The sequence below is a fragment of the Centruroides sculpturatus genome, unplaced genomic scaffold (genome assembly GCF_000671375.1).
Source record: "Centruroides sculpturatus isolate CEXI.00-Female unplaced genomic scaffold, Cexi_2.0 scaffold94, whole genome shotgun sequence".
NCBI classification, from domain to species: domain Eukaryota; kingdom Metazoa; phylum Arthropoda; class Arachnida; order Scorpiones; family Buthidae; genus Centruroides; species Centruroides sculpturatus.
In genome coordinates this window covers 562,016-581,415 of record NW_019384400.1, presented here as the reverse complement: position 1 = coordinate 581,415, position 19,400 = coordinate 562,016, and the positions used below count along the sequence as shown (strand labels likewise).

At 26.9% G+C, this 19,400-nt stretch overlaps 1 protein-coding gene across 2 annotated transcripts in view; it reads left to right on the top strand.

Annotated features, from left to right (window-relative positions):
- Nucleotides 1–19,400, top strand: part of LOC111618625 (protein BCL9 homolog) — a 208,512-nt gene that overhangs the window by 132,312 nt on the left and 56,800 nt on the right. Inside the window, exons 6-9 of one of the 2 annotated variants that reach the window (XM_023360181.1) lie at nucleotides 5,976–5,996; nucleotides 7,447–7,479; nucleotides 16,165–16,353; nucleotides 17,047–17,563. In XM_023360181.1, the coding sequence (XP_023215949.1) occupies nucleotides 5,976–5,996; nucleotides 7,447–7,479; nucleotides 16,165–16,353; nucleotides 17,047–17,563 (760 nt within the window). Of the gene's footprint in view, nucleotides 1–4,740; nucleotides 5,997–7,446; nucleotides 7,480–13,998; nucleotides 16,354–17,046; nucleotides 17,564–19,400 lie in introns of those variants that run through there. The other variant, XM_023360180.1, reaches the window with a different exon arrangement.

The following is a 19,400-nucleotide window of genomic DNA, read 5'->3' as shown; positions in this document are numbered from 1 at the left end:
TAACATATATATATAATGTCTCCAAAATTACATTAGCAGCAATTGTTTTAAGAGAATAGAAATAATCTGCTTTCCATAATAATTGAATTGCTCTAACTCACAAATTATAATTAAATAGAAAGAATATGAATATAGATAAACCAAAAAGTATATAAATAGATTATAGTTATCTATTAATAAAAGCAATTATAATCATTACAACAAAAGTATAATTAAATATACTTAATTTTCTAATTAAAATTAGGAAATAGACATACAGAAAGTTTTTAAAATGTATTAAAATATAAATTTATCTTATATTTTTTCAAAGTTTACAAATACAGTAGAGTCTTGTTTTACATGTTGATACATGCTGATTAATGTTTTCACAGATGGCAATTATTTAGGTTAAACTGTGATTGTAAAGGGATAATTCTGATTATTAATGTGTGTACTGACCACTTTCATTATAATGTAGAATAAAACTGATGGTATAAAAAGTAGAAGCAAGTTTTTACAATGTATCTCCAAGAAAAAATTTTTCAGATGAAATGCATATAGAAAATTTTTCTGTAGAATGAAGAAAGTGGAAAAAAGTTGTATGTAAAAATAATAGTAAAACTGAAACTAAAATTTTGGATAGTATGTAACAAAACTTTTGGTTTTGTTGCTATAACAGGAGGGTGGTGTACTGTACATGTTTTTCGTAGGTAGTATACTGAATACAGTATAAGAATTTTGCTCTGTTTATTTAGAAACATTGGACTAAAATGTTATAGTTATAGTTAAAAATATAAGTAAAATGCTTTAAATATATTTTAATATTTTTTCTCAAATTGTAAATTGTTTCTTAAGCGTGTAGAATGGAAGGACAACCCTTGGCATGCAACCCAAGACACACCTTAAAAAATAAATATCAATTATTTCCATTGAGTTGTATAATTTAATTTAATAGAATACAATTTTATTGAGTAGAGTGATACTAAATGATGATCTGTCAAACTTTTTTAACAAAGGCAATATTTGTGAGTTTAGAGTAATTCAAGATATATATATATTTGATCCTTATTTTCTTTAAACAACAATTTTTCTGATTGATTATTTATATATAATTACATTTTTTATTCAGATAATTATGATCCTAATGTATTTAACTTGATTCTTTAATTGTATTTTATTTATTAATAAAGATATATTAAATTAATATTTTCCAGTATATTTTTANATACTGAAATTCATCATCACCATCATCACCATCATCTATTCATTTTCAATTTAAATTAGGTACAGTACATCATTAAATTATTATTATTTTTTTTGCCATTTTCATTTTGCGCCAGGGATGATTAAAACTAGTTTAAATCGAATTGACCATAGTGTATATTAAGAACATAATAATAATTTGGCAAGAACTTCATTTCCTCTTTAGAATTTCCATTACACCCACATCAATAAATTCTCTACTCCTTCATTTAAATATATTTGCTATACACATCAAAACATATTAATGGAACCAAGAAATTTTATTGACCATAATTCGAAAACAAATCCAAGGAATAAGTTAGTAAAATGAAATTGGATAAAGTATGTATATAACATAATGAAATTTGTGAAATAGAAATATTATTAAAAAAAATATTGTAGAAAACAGAAAATAATATTTATAAAATTTGATTCTAGATAAAAAAAAAACTTAGAATAATATCAATATTTTTTTATCATTATTATTTAAATAATTTTTTTTAAAAAAATACTTATATAATATACATAGATAAATATCATAATAAAATATAAGGAAATGATAAGAACAGAGATAGAGTAATGGAAGTTATATTATATTTTTGTGATAAAATAGGAAAGCGTGCGTAAAATAACGAAAAAAGTTTAATATTGCAAGATTAAAGGGGGAAAATGTATGAATGTACAAATATGCATATAAATTTTTATATATAATGTCATATATAAAATATACTCTTAAACATAAATATGTATATATTAAAAAGCAAATATAAAATCAAATATAATATAGGCAAAGTAAGAAAAATTAAACTATCAAAATATGTATATCTAGGATATAGGATACAGTAGATTTTCTTATATTGTAGAGGATAAAAAAACTACAAAAATTCTAACAGTAGCATAAAGTAAACAAAATAAATGCCAAAACATCAACAAGACAAGAAAAATAAAAAAGTAGACTACATAAAAGTAAGAACTTTTATGTAAGTCTACACTGCTAAGAAAGTGACAAAAAGAATAAAAATCAAAATAAAATGAATTGTTTTTAGAAGTAAATATATTTATTCACTACATGAATATAATGCGTGTTGAATAAAACTTATCAAATATCACAAAAATATAAAATGCAAATATCATCTTAATGGTTATTTTATATTAGATAAGTGTTTTTCTTTGTCTTTTGAATATGCATTTTTCAAATTATAATTAATTTTAAAATCATTAGTTAACATTTGAATTTTTGTTAATATTTCTATGATTTAAGATTTCTTGAAAACAAAAGCATTACTATAGATGAGATTAGTATTTCTTAATCTTGGATATATGCCGTGCAGAATCCAAGAATATTGCTGATTTTGTGAAATAGGCAGAAGTTTTCATAATTAATTAATGAAATAGGTGCATCAACTGCTAATTTTGAATTATTTGTTTTATGAAATTACCATATTAATTTTCTAATAAGAGAGCAATTTTTGTTTTTATTATTGGAGTTATGGTTTAGAAAATGTTGGGCAGATTTATTTTGGCATTGTCTTCTTGAAGAATACTTAATGAAATTTTATATTACCTAAAGATGTTTATTACATACATGTTACATTAAATGCTAGATTAGGGCTTAAGCACATAATAAAAATGTAAGTTTTCACAGCAAAAGCTTCAAAATTAGAAATTTCAAAGAAATGGTAAATGAAAATGAGCAAATTACAGCCTGGCATTGTGACAAGTCACAATGCTGTAATTTTTAATTTATTTAATTTAAAATACATGCTCTCTACCTCAAATTAGTAGTGTTTTGCCCCTGTACATCATACTTTTCCTGTTAGAATAGTCATGCCAGTCATCTATGTAACTCCTTTCAGGGGAAAATTTTTTAATTGAATTAACGTGACTTCTGGTTTGCGTCAGAATTTCATATATAGTTAACTAGAGCCTCCTGCCCCTAAGCTTTCCATATCTGGTCTCAGTTTTCATCTATCTAACTCTGTTCTTGAGTTACTACTATGCATATGTAGCTAGAACTATTTCCAAGACTAACGGCACAAAACCTTTCTCACTAATTTCTAGCCTTATTAACTGGAGTACAAACGTTTTCGGCCTTCTTAATAGGCCTTCCTCGGGAGTGTACCCGAGGAAGGCCTATTAAGAAGGCCGAAAACGTTTGTACTCCAGTTAATAAGGCTAGAAATTAGTGAGAAAGGTTTTGTGTCGTTAGTCTGTTCTTGAGATTAGGGAAAGACAGACGACCACATAGATGACAGTGGAAATTTATAGATCTACAATTTTTTCAAAATTAAAGCTCTCCAGAATATGTAAGTTCATAAATTTACTACAATGCTGCACTAATATCACTTGATGCAATTGCCTATTTTATTAAATGAGCAACATTCCCAGATTCTGTATAACATATACGCAAAGCTCTGTACTTAACATTTCAAAAAGTCACTCTAAGATTTACATCTTGAATCCAGTGTTATCATTTGAATACTTCTATTTAATATTACTTGATATATGAGAATTCAATATAGTGAGCTGTTTTATTTCCTTTCTCTTTTCCATTTACAAGAGAAATAGTTGATACAAAAATGCCAGCTTATATTTATGAGAACAAAACATTTTAATCACAAGTGGTGACAAGATTGAAATTTCCATTTTCTTGGTTAGATGGATTAGATTCCATTCTTCATTTTCTTAGTATTATGTTGTTATCATTTGCAAGGAATAAATTATGATGTAATGCGGGTTTGCAGTTTAGTGGGCTTTATTTCAATATAAAAACCCACCTATCTACAATTTCATTAATTAAAAATAATTTATTTTATTTTATTTGTTTTCTGCTTGTTTGTTGTCTTAACATACTTTGGTTTTCTTACCATTAAAATAAAGGTATTACTTTATTTTCATGGTAAGAAAACCAACATACATATTTACTTGTGATGTATTCACTTTTTTTATTTTGTAGTAGTTTCTTTTAAATCAATGCAATATCCTAATCAATACTTTCATTTATTTTATTTCATTTCATTGATAAATTGATAAATAGGTGTTTTGTAGTACTTTAAGGTTATTTGATGAGCACGGATAGAATGTCTGAGTTGTGTCCAATGAAATACAAATTTTGACCATAAGAAATAATGGAAAAGCTCATTCCTATTTACAAGAGATTTTCAAGAATGAAATATGCTTGTAAATCACAGTCATGCAGTACTACAGTAAACAAAATGAAAATATTTATATTTTTGGAAAGTAAAACAATTCATTTATTTTGATGCATTTTACATTAATATTAGTGAATTAGACTTCAACAACAGAAAAAGAAACATATATTTAACATTTAAGTATAAAAAGTTCCAGTAAACACAAATAGTTATGTATTAAGTGATTTTAAATTTTAAAAATACATTATTCAATTTAAACTGCAATGAAACTTGGATATTTTTAAAAACTTATTTTGTATAGTTTATTTGTTAATGATACTGTTTTAAAATCAAACAGAAGCTATTTACTTGTGAAGATTCCTCTTTGAAATAGTTTATTTTGATTTTGTTGTACTTTTTCTTATTTAATTACCTTAGTTTTATTACTGACTATTAATAATTATTTAAAAAAATAAACTTTGCACTCTGAATATTACTTTGTTTGAAACTTTTTCTTAGAATTGATAAATCTTTATGGAACATTTGTGTCTGATCTTCAGATCCTTCATAAATTTGATCACTTCTTAAAAATTACCAAAACAATCTAGATATTAAATAAAAAACTGGAGAATTGCTAAAGTTCTTTGCTGCTTAGACATGTTTTAATTCAAAACTTCAGTATGGAAGATGGAATATTCCAATGCAAGAATTGAGTACTATTTGATTGTTTCTAAGAACTTGTCTGGATATTTGAATAAATCTATGATGTGATCCTTATTCACATGATGGTAAACAAGTCAATTTGAGTACTAAAAACTAGTATTTTTCTTTGCCTTCAAAAATTCTAATCATATTACAGTAATATAGAAACCACATTATTCACTGATCTGGTTTCTCGAGGAATTCTAATTCACTGGTGCCGAGACTTTTTGATTGCTGGGCCAAAATTGCAGATAAGTTATAGGTAGGCAGGCCGTAAATATTTTGTATATTCCATATATACAGAAAACAGGCCTATTTCTATCATTTAGAGTTGATATGACAAATAAGTTCCCAGGCTGGATTTATGTGTGTTACAAACCAAATTTGACCCAGGGACTGAAGTTTGGGCACCATTGCTCTAATTAATCATTAACTTAATTCTCTATAATTATCATCATGTTAATCAATTTGTTTTCAAATTCTTGGTACTAGTTATTTACTAATTATGCCATACATGGCAAATTGACATTACTATGTTACTTATTCTCATTGTTTTCATGAATTACATTCATTTTTTGTTCTCAAGCTTGATTCTCAGAAACTTGTTTGATCCTTAAAAGTATTCAATTCTGTCCCTGATTAATTTCATCAAAGACTAATATTTAACAAAGATCTTGTATGTCCCTTGTCACATAATCTTTATTCTCTGACAAGGCTCAAAATTGTTTGCAGAATACAGTTTTTTATGCTCTGCAATGACCATTATACCCAGAAGCAATTTTACTTGTCTACTTATCTAGGTCGAGTTACATTCTTCATACCCAAAAATTATTTCAGTTTCCATGTTGAACAAGTTTCCAGCTTATAGTAAAATTTAATAGAGAAGAATTTGCTTTATTTCAAAGAATTTTTTCTATTTAGGCAGGTTTCTGTTTTGGTCAGGTTTTAATGTAGCNATTTTTATTTTACTGTAAGTTTTTTTTTCTTCTAGTTCTAATTTTTTTAAGGAAATTTAAATTTATATCAGTTAAGGAATTTAATAAAAGTAAAAAGCCATTCTGTAGTTAGATAACAAATTGTAACATGATATTTTATTTTATAAAATAAATCACTAATAAATAAACACAGAGGAGATCAGTTTTCTTTGCCTAACAGTCAGCATTTTGTAAAATTGTTGTAAGCATTACAGATATCAAAAATATGTAAAAAAGAAAACAGAAAACATGTTTATTTAATTTTCAATTTGAAATGTTTAAGATTTATCATGTTATTAGCATTTACAATTATTTATAAAACTCGTCCCTACATTGAAAATTAAGCTTTTTGTCATTTTATAATAGTTAGAATATAAAAAGATTTTTAATAAAATACGATAACAGATGGCACCACCAAAATTTTAAATGTTTCAGGGTCAAGTTGAGCAAGTTGTTGCTGGTTTATTGTGTATTACGAATTCTTGATGTAGTAAATGACTTAGTCCTTTGAGAGTTCACTAAAGAGTTTATTATATTTTGATAAACTAGAAATAATCTATACAGCAACAAAACGATCAGAAAGATTGTTCAATTACACGTCCTTAAAATTCTTAAATTGGGGAAAACAATTTTAATTGACGTAGATTTAATATATTCTGATCTAGCAGAAATTTAAAAGAACTTATTTTGTATTAGTGTACATTTTATCTGGATGATAATCTTTAGCATTAATTATAGATTGAGTGAATGGCTTCTTTATAATTGTCTCAATGTATTAAATTCGTCTCCCTAATTACCAGACATTTTCAAACTCATTTAAAGCTATCAAATGAGTTTAAATGAATATTGTTGGAAGAATGAAGTAAAATTTCATTCCTATGTATTCTATACCAAAAGACTGAAAAATGATATGCAGTTAAATATTAGTATTTATACTTAAAATATGAAGATGGAAATTTGATTTATATTTGTTACCTTACGTAAATACGTGAATACTCAAAGAAGTAAATTTTGTATGTTATTATCTTAAAAATGTTATATTTTAAGAGCTATTTAAAGTTAATAAACTTCTTAACTTCTTTGTGGAAAAATCATGAACATTAAAGACAAAAATAGCAATATAAAAATATTTCATTTTAATCATTTGCAATGTTTATATTGATCTGTCTGATTATTATAAATTTAAAGAAATTAAAGTTGGCTATTTTCTTTAATAAACAAAAGATATCGTTATATACTGAATCTTTAATATTTTTAATAAAGAAGTAACACCCAAAATATAAATGTAGTGTATAAAATTACATAGTCTCCTCAAAGAAACAGAATTTTAGAAAAAATATTTGGCCTTGAATGAGATCTGAACCTACATTCTTTATTAAAATGTCAAATACTTCCTTAACAAGATTTTGTTTTTTAAGATAGCCTTTAGTAGTTTTTATATATATAAAAATTACTNAGATTGCATAATACGGCAGTAAACAAAAAATAAAATTACATTGCCAAATTTCCATGAGCTTTATATTAGGACTTTAAGGGCATGGATTTACCATGATTAAAGTAAAGAATAATTCAATAATTGATTGTACAGAAATGACTCACTCAATAATTCATCAAATGTTGACACAGACTTATGAAAGCAATATAGAAATTTAGAATTGTGCTGCCTTATCTTATTAAATAAAGAAGAAAATGCTCCCATCAAACTTCCTTCTATATTTTCCAGAATTCCAAGTGAACTATTTGACTATTTTTCATTTATGTAATAAATATTGATAGATGGCATGTTTTTTCTGATCCATCACAAACCACTGCTCCAACCAAACAAACTAATTGAAAATATAGAAAATATCACATGCACAGTCACTGTGAGTAGTCAGTTTGATACAGTGCTTAATTAATATGGTCTATGACTAGCCATGGTCACAGTTTTAAACCAAATCATATGTAATTATTATATAATAGGTATATACACATATGTATAAATATCTCTAAAATTATCAATTGATAATTGACTTATTTTTAAAAGTATAGCTAAAATAAAATACAATGATAATTTTACAACTTGATTATACAAGTAATAATTATGATAAATAATCAATCCATATTTGATTAATACTAGGAACAGTCTATTTCTCGTCAAACATGAACTAAGAATTGAGCCGAAGTGCTAGCAAGTCAATAATATTGTTTCGGGAAGGCATCTAAGACAATCAGTTGCCGCTAATGATGGTATAAAAAAGAATTTAAAATAAATTGCACTTGCTCATGCTAGTAACCTTAGACATTAATTAATCACATCTGTCAGCATGGACACTGTCACTCTGACCCCACTATATCTCAGAAACTAAGTCACGGATTATCATTTTTATTACATTTTTGAATTCCACATCACTATGTATAATGGCAAAGTTTTATCAAAATCAACCAATAAAATTTTGAGAATAAACGCAATTCTATAAGCCACAGAGAAAAGGCTTTACTAATGTTCCACCTCAAATACCGAGATAGAAAACACATTCATATGAATAAAAATTAAATAAGTTTTCATATCTTAAAGTTTTTACAGATAATTTTCTTCCTATTTGAATTGCATTATATGTAATGCTAATTATGCCATTATTATTATTTATAAATAATAAAGATGCTACATTAAAACCTGACCAAAACAGAAACCTGCCTAAATAGAAAAAATTCTTTGAAATAAAGCAAATTCTTCTCTATTAAATTTTACTATAAGCTGGAAACTTGTTCAACATGGAAACTGAAATAATTTTTGGGTATGAAGAATGTAACTCGACCTAGATAAGTAGACAAGTAAAATTGCTTCTGGGTATAATGGTCATTGCAGAGCATAAAAAACTGTATTCTGCAAACAATTTTGAGCCTTGTCAGAGAATAAAGATTATGTGACAAGGGACATACAAGATCTTTGTTAAATATTAGTCTTTGATGAAATTAATCAGGGACAGAATTGAATACTTTTAAGGATCAAACAAGTTTCTGAGAATCAAGCTTGAGAACAAAAAATGAATGTAATTCATGAAAACAATGAGAATAAGTAACATAGTAATGTCAATTTGCCATATATGGCATAATTAGTAAATAACTAGTACCAAGAATTTGAAAACAAATTGATTAACATGATGATAATTATAGAGAATTAAGTTAATGATTAATTAGAGCAATGGTGCCCAAACTTCAGTCCCTGGGTCAAATTTGGTTTGTAACACACATAAATCCAGCCTGGGAACTTATTTGTCATATCAACTCTAAATGATAGAAATAGGCCTGTTTTCTGTATATATGGAATATACAAAATATTTACGGCCTGCCTACCTATAACTTATCTGCAATTTTGGCCCAGCAATCAAAAAGTCTCGGCACCAGTGAATTAGAATTCCTCGAGAAACCAGATCAGTGAATAATGTGGTTTCTATATTACTGTAATATGATTAGAATTTTTGAAGGCAAAGAAAAATACTAGTTTTTAGTACTCAAATTGACTTGTTTACCATCATGTGAATAAGGATCACATCATAGATTTATTCAAATATCCAGACAAGTTCTTAGAAACAATCAAATAGTACTCAATTCTTGCATTGGAATATTCCATCTTCCATACTGAAGTTTTGAATTAAAACATGTCTAAGCAGCAAAGAACTTTAGCAATTCTCCAGTTTTTTATTTAATATCTAGATTGTTTTGGTAATTTTTAAGAAGTGATCAAATTTATGAAGGATCTGAAGATCAGACACAAATGTTCCATAAAGATTTATCAATTCTAAGAAAAAGTTTCAAACAAAGTAATATTCAGAGTGCAAAGTTTATTTTTTTAAATAATTATTAATAGTCAGTAATAAAACTAAGGTAATTAAATAAGAAAAAGTACAACAAAATCAAAATAAACTATTTCAAAGAGGAATCTTCACAAGTAAATAGCTTCTGTTTGATTTTAAAACAGTATCATTAACAAATAAACTATACAAAATAAGTTTTTAAAAATATCCAAGTTTCATTGCAGTTTAAATTGAATAATGTATTTTTAAAATTTAAAATCACTTAATACATAACTATTTGTGTTTACTGGAACTTTTTATACTTAAATGTTAAATATATGTTTCTTTTTCTGTTGTTGAAGTCTAATTCACTAATATTAATGTAAAATGCATCAAAATAAATGAATTGTTTTACTTTCCAAAAATATAAATATTTTCATTTTGTTTACTGTAGTACTGCATGACTGTGATTTACAAGCATATTTCATTCTTGAAAATCTCTTGTAAATAGGAATGAGCTTTTCCATTATTTCTTATGGTCAAAATTTGTATTTCATTGGACACAACTCAGACATTCTATCCGTGCTCATCAAATAACCTTAAAGTACTACAAAACACCTATTTATCAATTTATCAATGAAATGAAATAAAATAAATGAAAGTATTGATTAGGATATTGCATTGATTTAAAAGAAACTACTACAAAATAAAAAAAGTGAATACATCACAAGTAAATATGTATGTTGGTTTTCTTACCATGAAAATAAAGTAATACCTTTATTTTAATGGTAAGAAAACCAAAGTATGTTAAGACAACAAACAAGCAGAAAACAAATAAAATAAAATAAATTATTTTTAATTAATGAAATTGTAGATAGGTGGGTTTTTATATTGAAATAAAGCCCACTAAACTGCAAACCCGCATTACATCATAATTTATTCCTTGCAAATGATAACAACATAATACTAAGAAAATGAAGAATGGAATCTAATCCATCTAACCAAGAAAATGGAAATTTCAATCTTGTCACCACTTGTGATTAAAATGTTTTGTTCTCATAAATATAAGCTGGCATTTTTGTATCAACTATTTCTCTTGTAAATGGAAAAGAGAAAGGAAATAAAACAGCTCACTATATTGAATTCTCATATATCAAGTAATATTAAATAGAAGTATTCAAATGATAACACTGGATTCAAGATGTAAATCTTAGAGTGACTTTTTGAAATGTTAAGTACAGAGCTTTGCGTATATGTTATACAGAATCTGGGAATGTTGCTCATTTAATAAAATAGGCAATTGCATCAAGTGATATTAGTGCAGCATTGTAGTAAATTTATGAACTTACATATTCTGGAGAGCTTTAATTTTGAAAAAATTGTAGATCTATAAATTTCCACTGTCATCTATGTGGTCGTCTGTCTTTCCCTAATCTCAAGAACAGACTAACGGCACAAAACCTTTCTCACTAATTTCTAGCCTTATTAACTGGAGTACAAACGTTTTCGGCCTTCTTAATAGGCCTTCCTCGGGAGTGTACCCGAGGAAGGCCTATTAAGAAGGCCGAAAACGTTTGTACTCCAGTTAATAAGGCTAGAAATTAGTGAGAAAGGTTTTGTGTCGTTAGTCTGTTCTTGAGATTAGGGAAAGACAGACGACCACATAGATGACAGTGGAAATTTATAGATCTACAATTTTTTCAAAATTAAAGCTCTCCAGAATATGTAAGTTCATAAATTTACTACAATGCTGCACTAATATCACTTGATGCAATTGCCTATTTTATTAAATGAGCAACATTCCCAGATTCTGTATAACATATACGCAAAGCTCTGTACTTAACATTTCAAAAAGTCACTCTAAGATTTACATCTTGAATCCAGTGTTATCATTTGAATACTTCTATTTAATATTACTTGATATATGAGAATTCAATATAGTGAGCTGTTTTATTTCCTTTCTCTTTTCCATTTACAAGAGAAATAGTTGATACAAAAATGCCAGCTTATATTTATGAGAACAAAACATTTTAATCACAAGTGGTGACAAGATTGAAATTTCCATTTTCTTGGTTAGATGGATTAGATTCCATTCTTCATTTTCTTAGTATTATGTTGTTATCATTTGCAAGGAATAAATTATGATGTAATGCGGGTTTGCAGTTTAGTGGGCTTTATTTCAATATAAAAACCCACCTATCTACAATTTCATTAATTAAAAATAATTTATTTTATTTTATTTGTTTTCTGCTTGTTTGTTGTCTTAACATACTTTGGTTTTCTTACCATTAAAATAAAGGTATTACTTTATTTTCATGGTAAGAAAACCAACATACATATTTACTTGTGATGTATTCACTTTTTTTATTTTGTAGTAGTTTCTTTTAAATCAATGCAATATCCTAATCAATACTTTCATTTATTTTATTTCATTTCATTGATAAATTGATAAATAGGTGTTTTGTAGTACTTTAAGGTTATTTGATGAGCACGGATAGAATGTCTGAGTTGTGTCCAATGAAATACAAATTTTGACCATAAGAAATAATGGAAAAGCTCATTCCTATTTACAAGAGATTTTCAAGAATGAAATATGCTTGTAAATCACAGTCATGCAGTACTACAGTAAACAAAATGAAAATATTTATATTTTTGGAAAGTAAAACAATTCATTTATTTTGATGCATTTTACATTAATATTAGTGAATTAGACTTCAACAACAGAAAAAGAAACATATATTTAACATTTAAGTATAAAAAGTTCCAGTAAACACAAATAGTTATGTATTAAGTGATTTTAAATTTTAAAAATACATTATTCAATTTAAACTGCAATGAAACTTGGATATTTTTAAAAACTTATTTTGTATAGTTTATTTGTTAATGATACTGTTTTAAAATCAAACAGAAGCTATTTACTTGTGAAGATTCCTCTTTGAAATAGTTTATTTTGATTTTGTTGTACTTTTTCTTATTTAATTACCTTAGTTTTATTACTGACTATTAATAATTATTTAAAAAAATAAACTTTGCACTCTGAATATTACTTTGTTTGAAACTTTTTCTTAGAATTGATAAATCTTTATGGAACATTTGTGTCTGATCTTCAGATCCTTCATAAATTTGATCACTTCTTAAAAATTACCAAAACAATCTAGATATTAAATAAAAAACTGGAGAATTGCTAAAGTTCTTTGCTGCTTAGACATGTTTTAATTCAAAACTTCAGTATGGAAGATGGAATATTCCAATGCAAGAATTGAGTACTATTTGATTGTTTCTAAGAACTTGTCTGGATATTTGAATAAATCTATGATGTGATCCTTATTCACATGATGGTAAACAAGTCAATTTGAGTACTAAAAACTAGTATTTTTCTTTGCCTTCAAAAATTCTAATCATATTACAGTAATATAGAAACCACATTATTCACTGATCTGGTTTCTCGAGGAATTCTAATTCACTGGTGCCGAGACTTTTTGATTGCTGGGCCAAAATTGCAGATAAGTTATAGGTAGGCAGGCCGTAAATATTTTGTATATTCCATATATACAGAAAACAGGCCTATTTCTATCATTTAGAGTTGATATGACAAATAAGTTCCCAGGCTGGATTTATGTGTGTTACAAACCAAATTTGACCCAGGGACTGAAGTTTGGGCACCATTGCTCTAATTAATCATTAACTTAATTCTCTATAATTATCATCATGTTAATCAATTTGTTTTCAAATTCTTGGTACTAGTTATTTACTAATTATGCCATATATGGCAAATTGACATTACTATGTTACTTATTCTCATTGTTTTCATGAATTACATTCATTTTTTGTTCTCAAGCTTGATTCTCAGAAACTTGTTTGATCCTTAAAAGTATTCAATTCTGTCCCTGATTAATTTCATCAAAGACTAATATTTAACAAAGATCTTGTATGTCCCTTGTCACATAATCTTTATTCTCTGACAAGGCTCAAAATTGTTTGCAGAATACAGTTTTTTATGCTCTGCAATGACCATTATACCCAGAAGCAATTTTACTTGTCTACTTATCTAGGTCGAGTTACATTCTTCATACCCAAAAATTATTTCAGTTTCCATGTTGAACAAGTTTCCAGCTTATAGTAAAATTTAATAGAGAAGAATTTGCTTTATTTCAAAGAATTTTTTCTATTTAGGCAGGTTTCTGTTTTGGTCAGGTTTTAATGTAGCATCTTTATTATTTATAAATAATAATAATGGCATAATTAGCATTACATATAATGCAATTCAAATAGGAAGAAAATTATCTGTAAAAACTTTAAGATATGAAAACTTATTTAATTTTTATTCATATGAATGTGTTTTCTATCTCGGTATTTGAGGTGGAACATTAGTAAAGCCTTTTCTCTGTGGCTTATAGAATTGCGTTTATTCTCAAAATTTTATTGGTTGATTTTGATAAAACTTTGCCATTATACATAGTGATGTGGAATTCAAAAATGTAATAAAAATGATAATCCGTGACTTAGTTTCTGAGATATAGTGGGGTCAGAGTGACAGTGTCCATGCTGACAGATGTGATTAATTAATGTCTAAGGTTACTAGCATGAGCAAGTGCAATTTATTTTAAATTCTTTTTTATACCATCATTAGCGGCAACTGATTGTCTTAGATGCCTTCCCGAAACAATATTATTGACTTGCTAGCACTTCGGCTCAATTCTTAGTTCATGTTTGACGAGAAATAGACTGTTCCTAGTATTAATCAAATATGGATTGATTATTTATCATAATTATTACTTGTATAATCAAGTTGTAAAATTATCATTGTATTTTATTTTAGCTATACTTTTAAAAATAAGTCAATTATCAATTGATAATTTTAGAGATATTTATACATATGTGTATATACCTATTATATAATAATTACATATGATTTGGTTTAAAACTGTGACCATGGCTAGTCATAGACCATATTAATTAAGCACTGTATCAAACTGACTACTCACAGTGACTGTGCATGTGATATTTTCTATATTTTCAATTAGTTTGTTTGGTTGGAGCAGTGGTTTGTGATGGATCAGAAAAAACATGCCATCTATCAATATTTATTACATAAATGAAAAATAGTCAAATAGTTCACTTGGAATTCTGGAAAATATAGAAGGAAGTTTGATGGGAGCATTTTCTTCTTTATTTAATAAGATAAGGCAGCACAATTCTAAATTTCTATATTGCTTTCATAAGTCTGTGTCAACATTTGATGAATTATTGAGTGAGTCATTTCTGTACAATCAATTATTGAATTATTCTTTACTTTAATCATGGTAAATCCATGCCCTTAAAGTCCTAATATAAAGCTCATGGAAATTTGGCAATGTAATTTTATTTTTTGTTTACTGCCGTATTATGCAATCTAATCAAACTGATATTTGTGACAAAGAATGTTTAAACTAAATGTCACCAATGAAAAAAAGAATAAATAGTATTTTTATAGTTTTTTTTTAACTCTTTCCGCCCTGTGGGCATTAAGAGAATCTATTCTAGTAAGCCCATTATGGATTCGGCCAGGCCCACAATAGGGCAGCCAAGTGTTGAAGGATGGGGCCCAACATATCCAAATGGACTACCCCTGAAAAATTCCTGGGAATTTTTTGACCCATGCAAATTCGATCCCAGGTCCCCTGGACCGGTAGGCTGTGACCTTGACTTCTCAGCTATCCAGCCTTAGTTTTTATAGTATTAATATTAGCATATATTATTTTAATACCTAGTGTATTGCTGATGTTGGTACTTGTCAGCCTTACAAGCCTTACAACTCCATAAGAAAAAATGCAGCGGTTTGTCTGAAGCCTGAGATCTTACTGTTTAAATGTTGACATTTTATTTTGTTCTTTTCAATGTGAAGTTTGTTTGGCTCAAGTTGGAAATTTTGTTATTCAAATAACCTTCTAATAATTTTTATTAAATAACCTACAATAATATGCTGTCACAATTATAAATTTCCAATTAACCGTCTTTTATGAAGTTTATTATTTTTTATTGAATTGCTTGATAATTTCGTCTATTTTAATTTTATCATAAAATTATTTAAAAAATCACAATAAAAGTGCCTAGCTACATTTTATGTCATTTGATAAGGTAGAAACATATACAGTGTATTATGATAAAATTGGGAAGAAGTACAACAAATTTATAAATAAACTAATAATATTTTTAATTAATGCAAAAGTGAATTAAATAATAGTGGAACCCAAAAAAGGAATCACTTATACATTTGGTAACACAAAAAATAATTTCAATTATGTTATAAATTATACAACATAGGCATTATTCGGTTTTTTGATCACTTGGTCAACACCAGCTCTTTGATGCCTGTGCCCAGATTTGAGACTGTATCGTGAGAATTCGCCAAAGAAGACGACGAAGAAAGACTGGGAGTGCGTGTGCTTTACCCTCAATGATTGGCAGACGTTTATCAAACAATTTCGCAAGACAACCAACAGCCAAGAACGAGAACTCTACACCTATCTAAATTATCATCTATTGCCAATTATTGAATGCCAACTTCAGGTAATTGTTACTTTAATACTTATATTATTATAAATGTTATAAGTTTCTCTACATATTTAACTATAATGTATATTATTTTGTCATTAATTAATTTGATTATAAAACATTCTTCAGTTTGTCTAATTCATTAAAAATGGATCAAAATGTTTTTTATATTTGTTTTTCAACAAAAGTAAAATTTAATTAAATTCTCTGAAATGAGTTAGATATAAACTTAAAAAGTGGTATTTGCAATAAAAGATTTAATGTTAACATTTAAAAGTTTATTATGTTTTCATTTTTTTGTATTATTTTATTGTATTAATTCAAAATTAAGATTATTTCAAAAATAAAATTGGATATATTACTTTAGTTAAAGATAGTTGTATTGAATTTATTTGTAATAACATTGTTAAACGTCATGCATTTGAGCTGTAGTAAATACTGAATGATCTGCCATATTATTTAGCCATAATAAGACTAATCTAATAATCAGATATAAAGTAATTTGACTAGAGATAAGCAGTTAATTTTTGGATTTTATAAAGTAAATATTACTAAATCTGTTGCCTTACAGATCCAAACATTGTAAAAATATAAAAGCAATCTCGATCTTAATAATAAGCCACTATTTTTAAAAAATATTGATAAAATTAAAATATTGTAGTTTCATAATCTGAATAAATATAATAATTTTTATTTATTATTTAATAGGAGCTGAATAATAAAGGAAAGGAGATAATTTTATTTAATAATAATTCCATCCTTAAACGTGAACAAGAAGAACTTAAAGAGATGCTCGAGAAAATTAATTGTATAAACTCAAATAGTAACACGACTGGTGTAGTGGACACAAACAACACAGATATATTGTGTTGCGAGAACAATCGAAATGGTTCCAATAATAATAATAATAATAATAACAACAACAGTAATAACAATACAAGTAATGAAAAAAGTAATCAAGAATTTGTTGCAAAAAGTGAAGATCAAAAACTGAATGTAAATTGTTGTGTGATTGAAAATACTGAAAAAACTCAAAGTAACAAAAATACTGGAAGTGCCATGCTAGATATAAAACCTAATGCAATGAGCAATATGTGTAGTAATCCATGTGCAAGTAATTGTGTCAATAATTGTGGTAATTCACATGATAGATGCAACTGTGGTTCAGTGAATTGTTCTCATATTTCGTCTGATAATCCTCCAGACAGAGAAAATGTACAAGATGGTAAGTACAATATTATAAATACTTAGAAAGTAGTCTAGTATATTAGAAATTTTACAAAACAAAATAATTTTATTTCACAAACATAAACCATAGTTTGAAATTGAATAAGTCTTTGGTTAATTTAAATTCTGTTGTTATAAAAATGTTTAAATCTTTAAAATAATTTTTTCACTCATATTTAAAATATCAAAAAACAGTTTTCATAAGAAGTAAAATTTGGATAACCTTTATAATGGTGACTTATCACACACTATTGACTTTGTTGGAGTAATTACAGAAGTGGGTAGACACGGGTTTATTATGACGACATATGCAATTCGAATGAGCTTTCTGTTCCTCTTTAGCTGTATGTTACAATTTGGTGGGTTTATAATAATTTGGATTTATGTTTAAAATAGTTTAAAATTACATTTTTTTTTAATACTTACTTAATATTGCAATTATGGAATACAGTGTTTAGCAAAAGCAGAGTTTTCAAAGGTTGTATTTTATAGCATTGATGTGTTCTTTAAAGCATATTTTTAATTTTCTTTTTGTTTCACCAGTGTGATTACAACTACAGGTAAACTTATAAACCACATTGTTTATATCTAGAATGTTGATAATAGTATCATTGTTGTTTAAACTTTTTTGAATTGTGTTTGTGTGGACTGGTACAATACATATATTAAATTGTTTGAATTTATTTTAAAACTTTTCAAAAACATTTTTGACATACAGAACCTTATAGGATTTAGCTGATAAACTAATGTTTTGGACTATGTTTGGTGTTCTATTATCTGATCTATCTATCCATTTTAATAAGGTGGTTTTGGGATAATTATTAAACAAAAATAGTTTGATGATTTCATTTATTTCAGAATTTTGATTTATGATATGTAGTTCTATCTTTAATTTTTAAAACTTAGTGCTTATAGATTCATATTGTAACATAAGGACAAAAAGCAAATTACCAATTGGATAACCTTATTAAATCTTACAAAATAGACTGGAATATTCACTGGCATATATTGCATTTATCTTTAATTAGTAAATTTTACATCAAATGCTTCAAAACCATTCTATTTTGCACTGTATGAAATTTAACAAATGAAACTGTAAAGTTAACTTTAAATTGACTTTCTCTAAGTAAAGATCAAAAACATAATTATAAATTTTTATAATTTCAAAAATACTTTCACGCAATCACTTATAATAAAAATAAGTATTCTATAAATATCACTTTTAAATTAGAAAAAATTTTCATAGAACTGTTTTTAAATTTTAACTATTAAAAATAATTATGACCATTGGTAGAATAAATTTATATAAGCTATATAAAATATGAATGACTTTACAATCTATCTATCTATCTATCCAGTGGCATCCTCTCTACAGAGGGTTGCATTTGATGAACTATTCCTCTCCATGTTTTTCTATTCCAGGCTTCTCTTAAATCCTTTCCAGTCCAGTCTTTGATGTTATCTCTCCAAGTCTTTCGGGGTCTTCCTCTAGATCTTGTCCCCTCCACCAGTCCCTCAATGACCGTTTTTAGTAGTTGTCCTCCTGATCCTCTAGCCAAATGTCCAGCATATCGTACCTTTCTTTGTTGGATATTTATAAGCAACCTTCTCCTCAAGCCCAGCCTGTCCAAAACTTCCTCATTTGTTATTTTCTCCGTCCAACTTATTCTTTGCATCTTTCTCAAGCACCACATTTCAAATGAGTTAATTCTTTCCATCATTTCATGCGTAAGAGTCCATGCCTCACATCCGTATGTTAGTACACTCCAGATCATTGTCCTTAGGATTTTTATTTTCAGTTTTATGTTAAGGCCTCTGTTTGTTAATATATGATA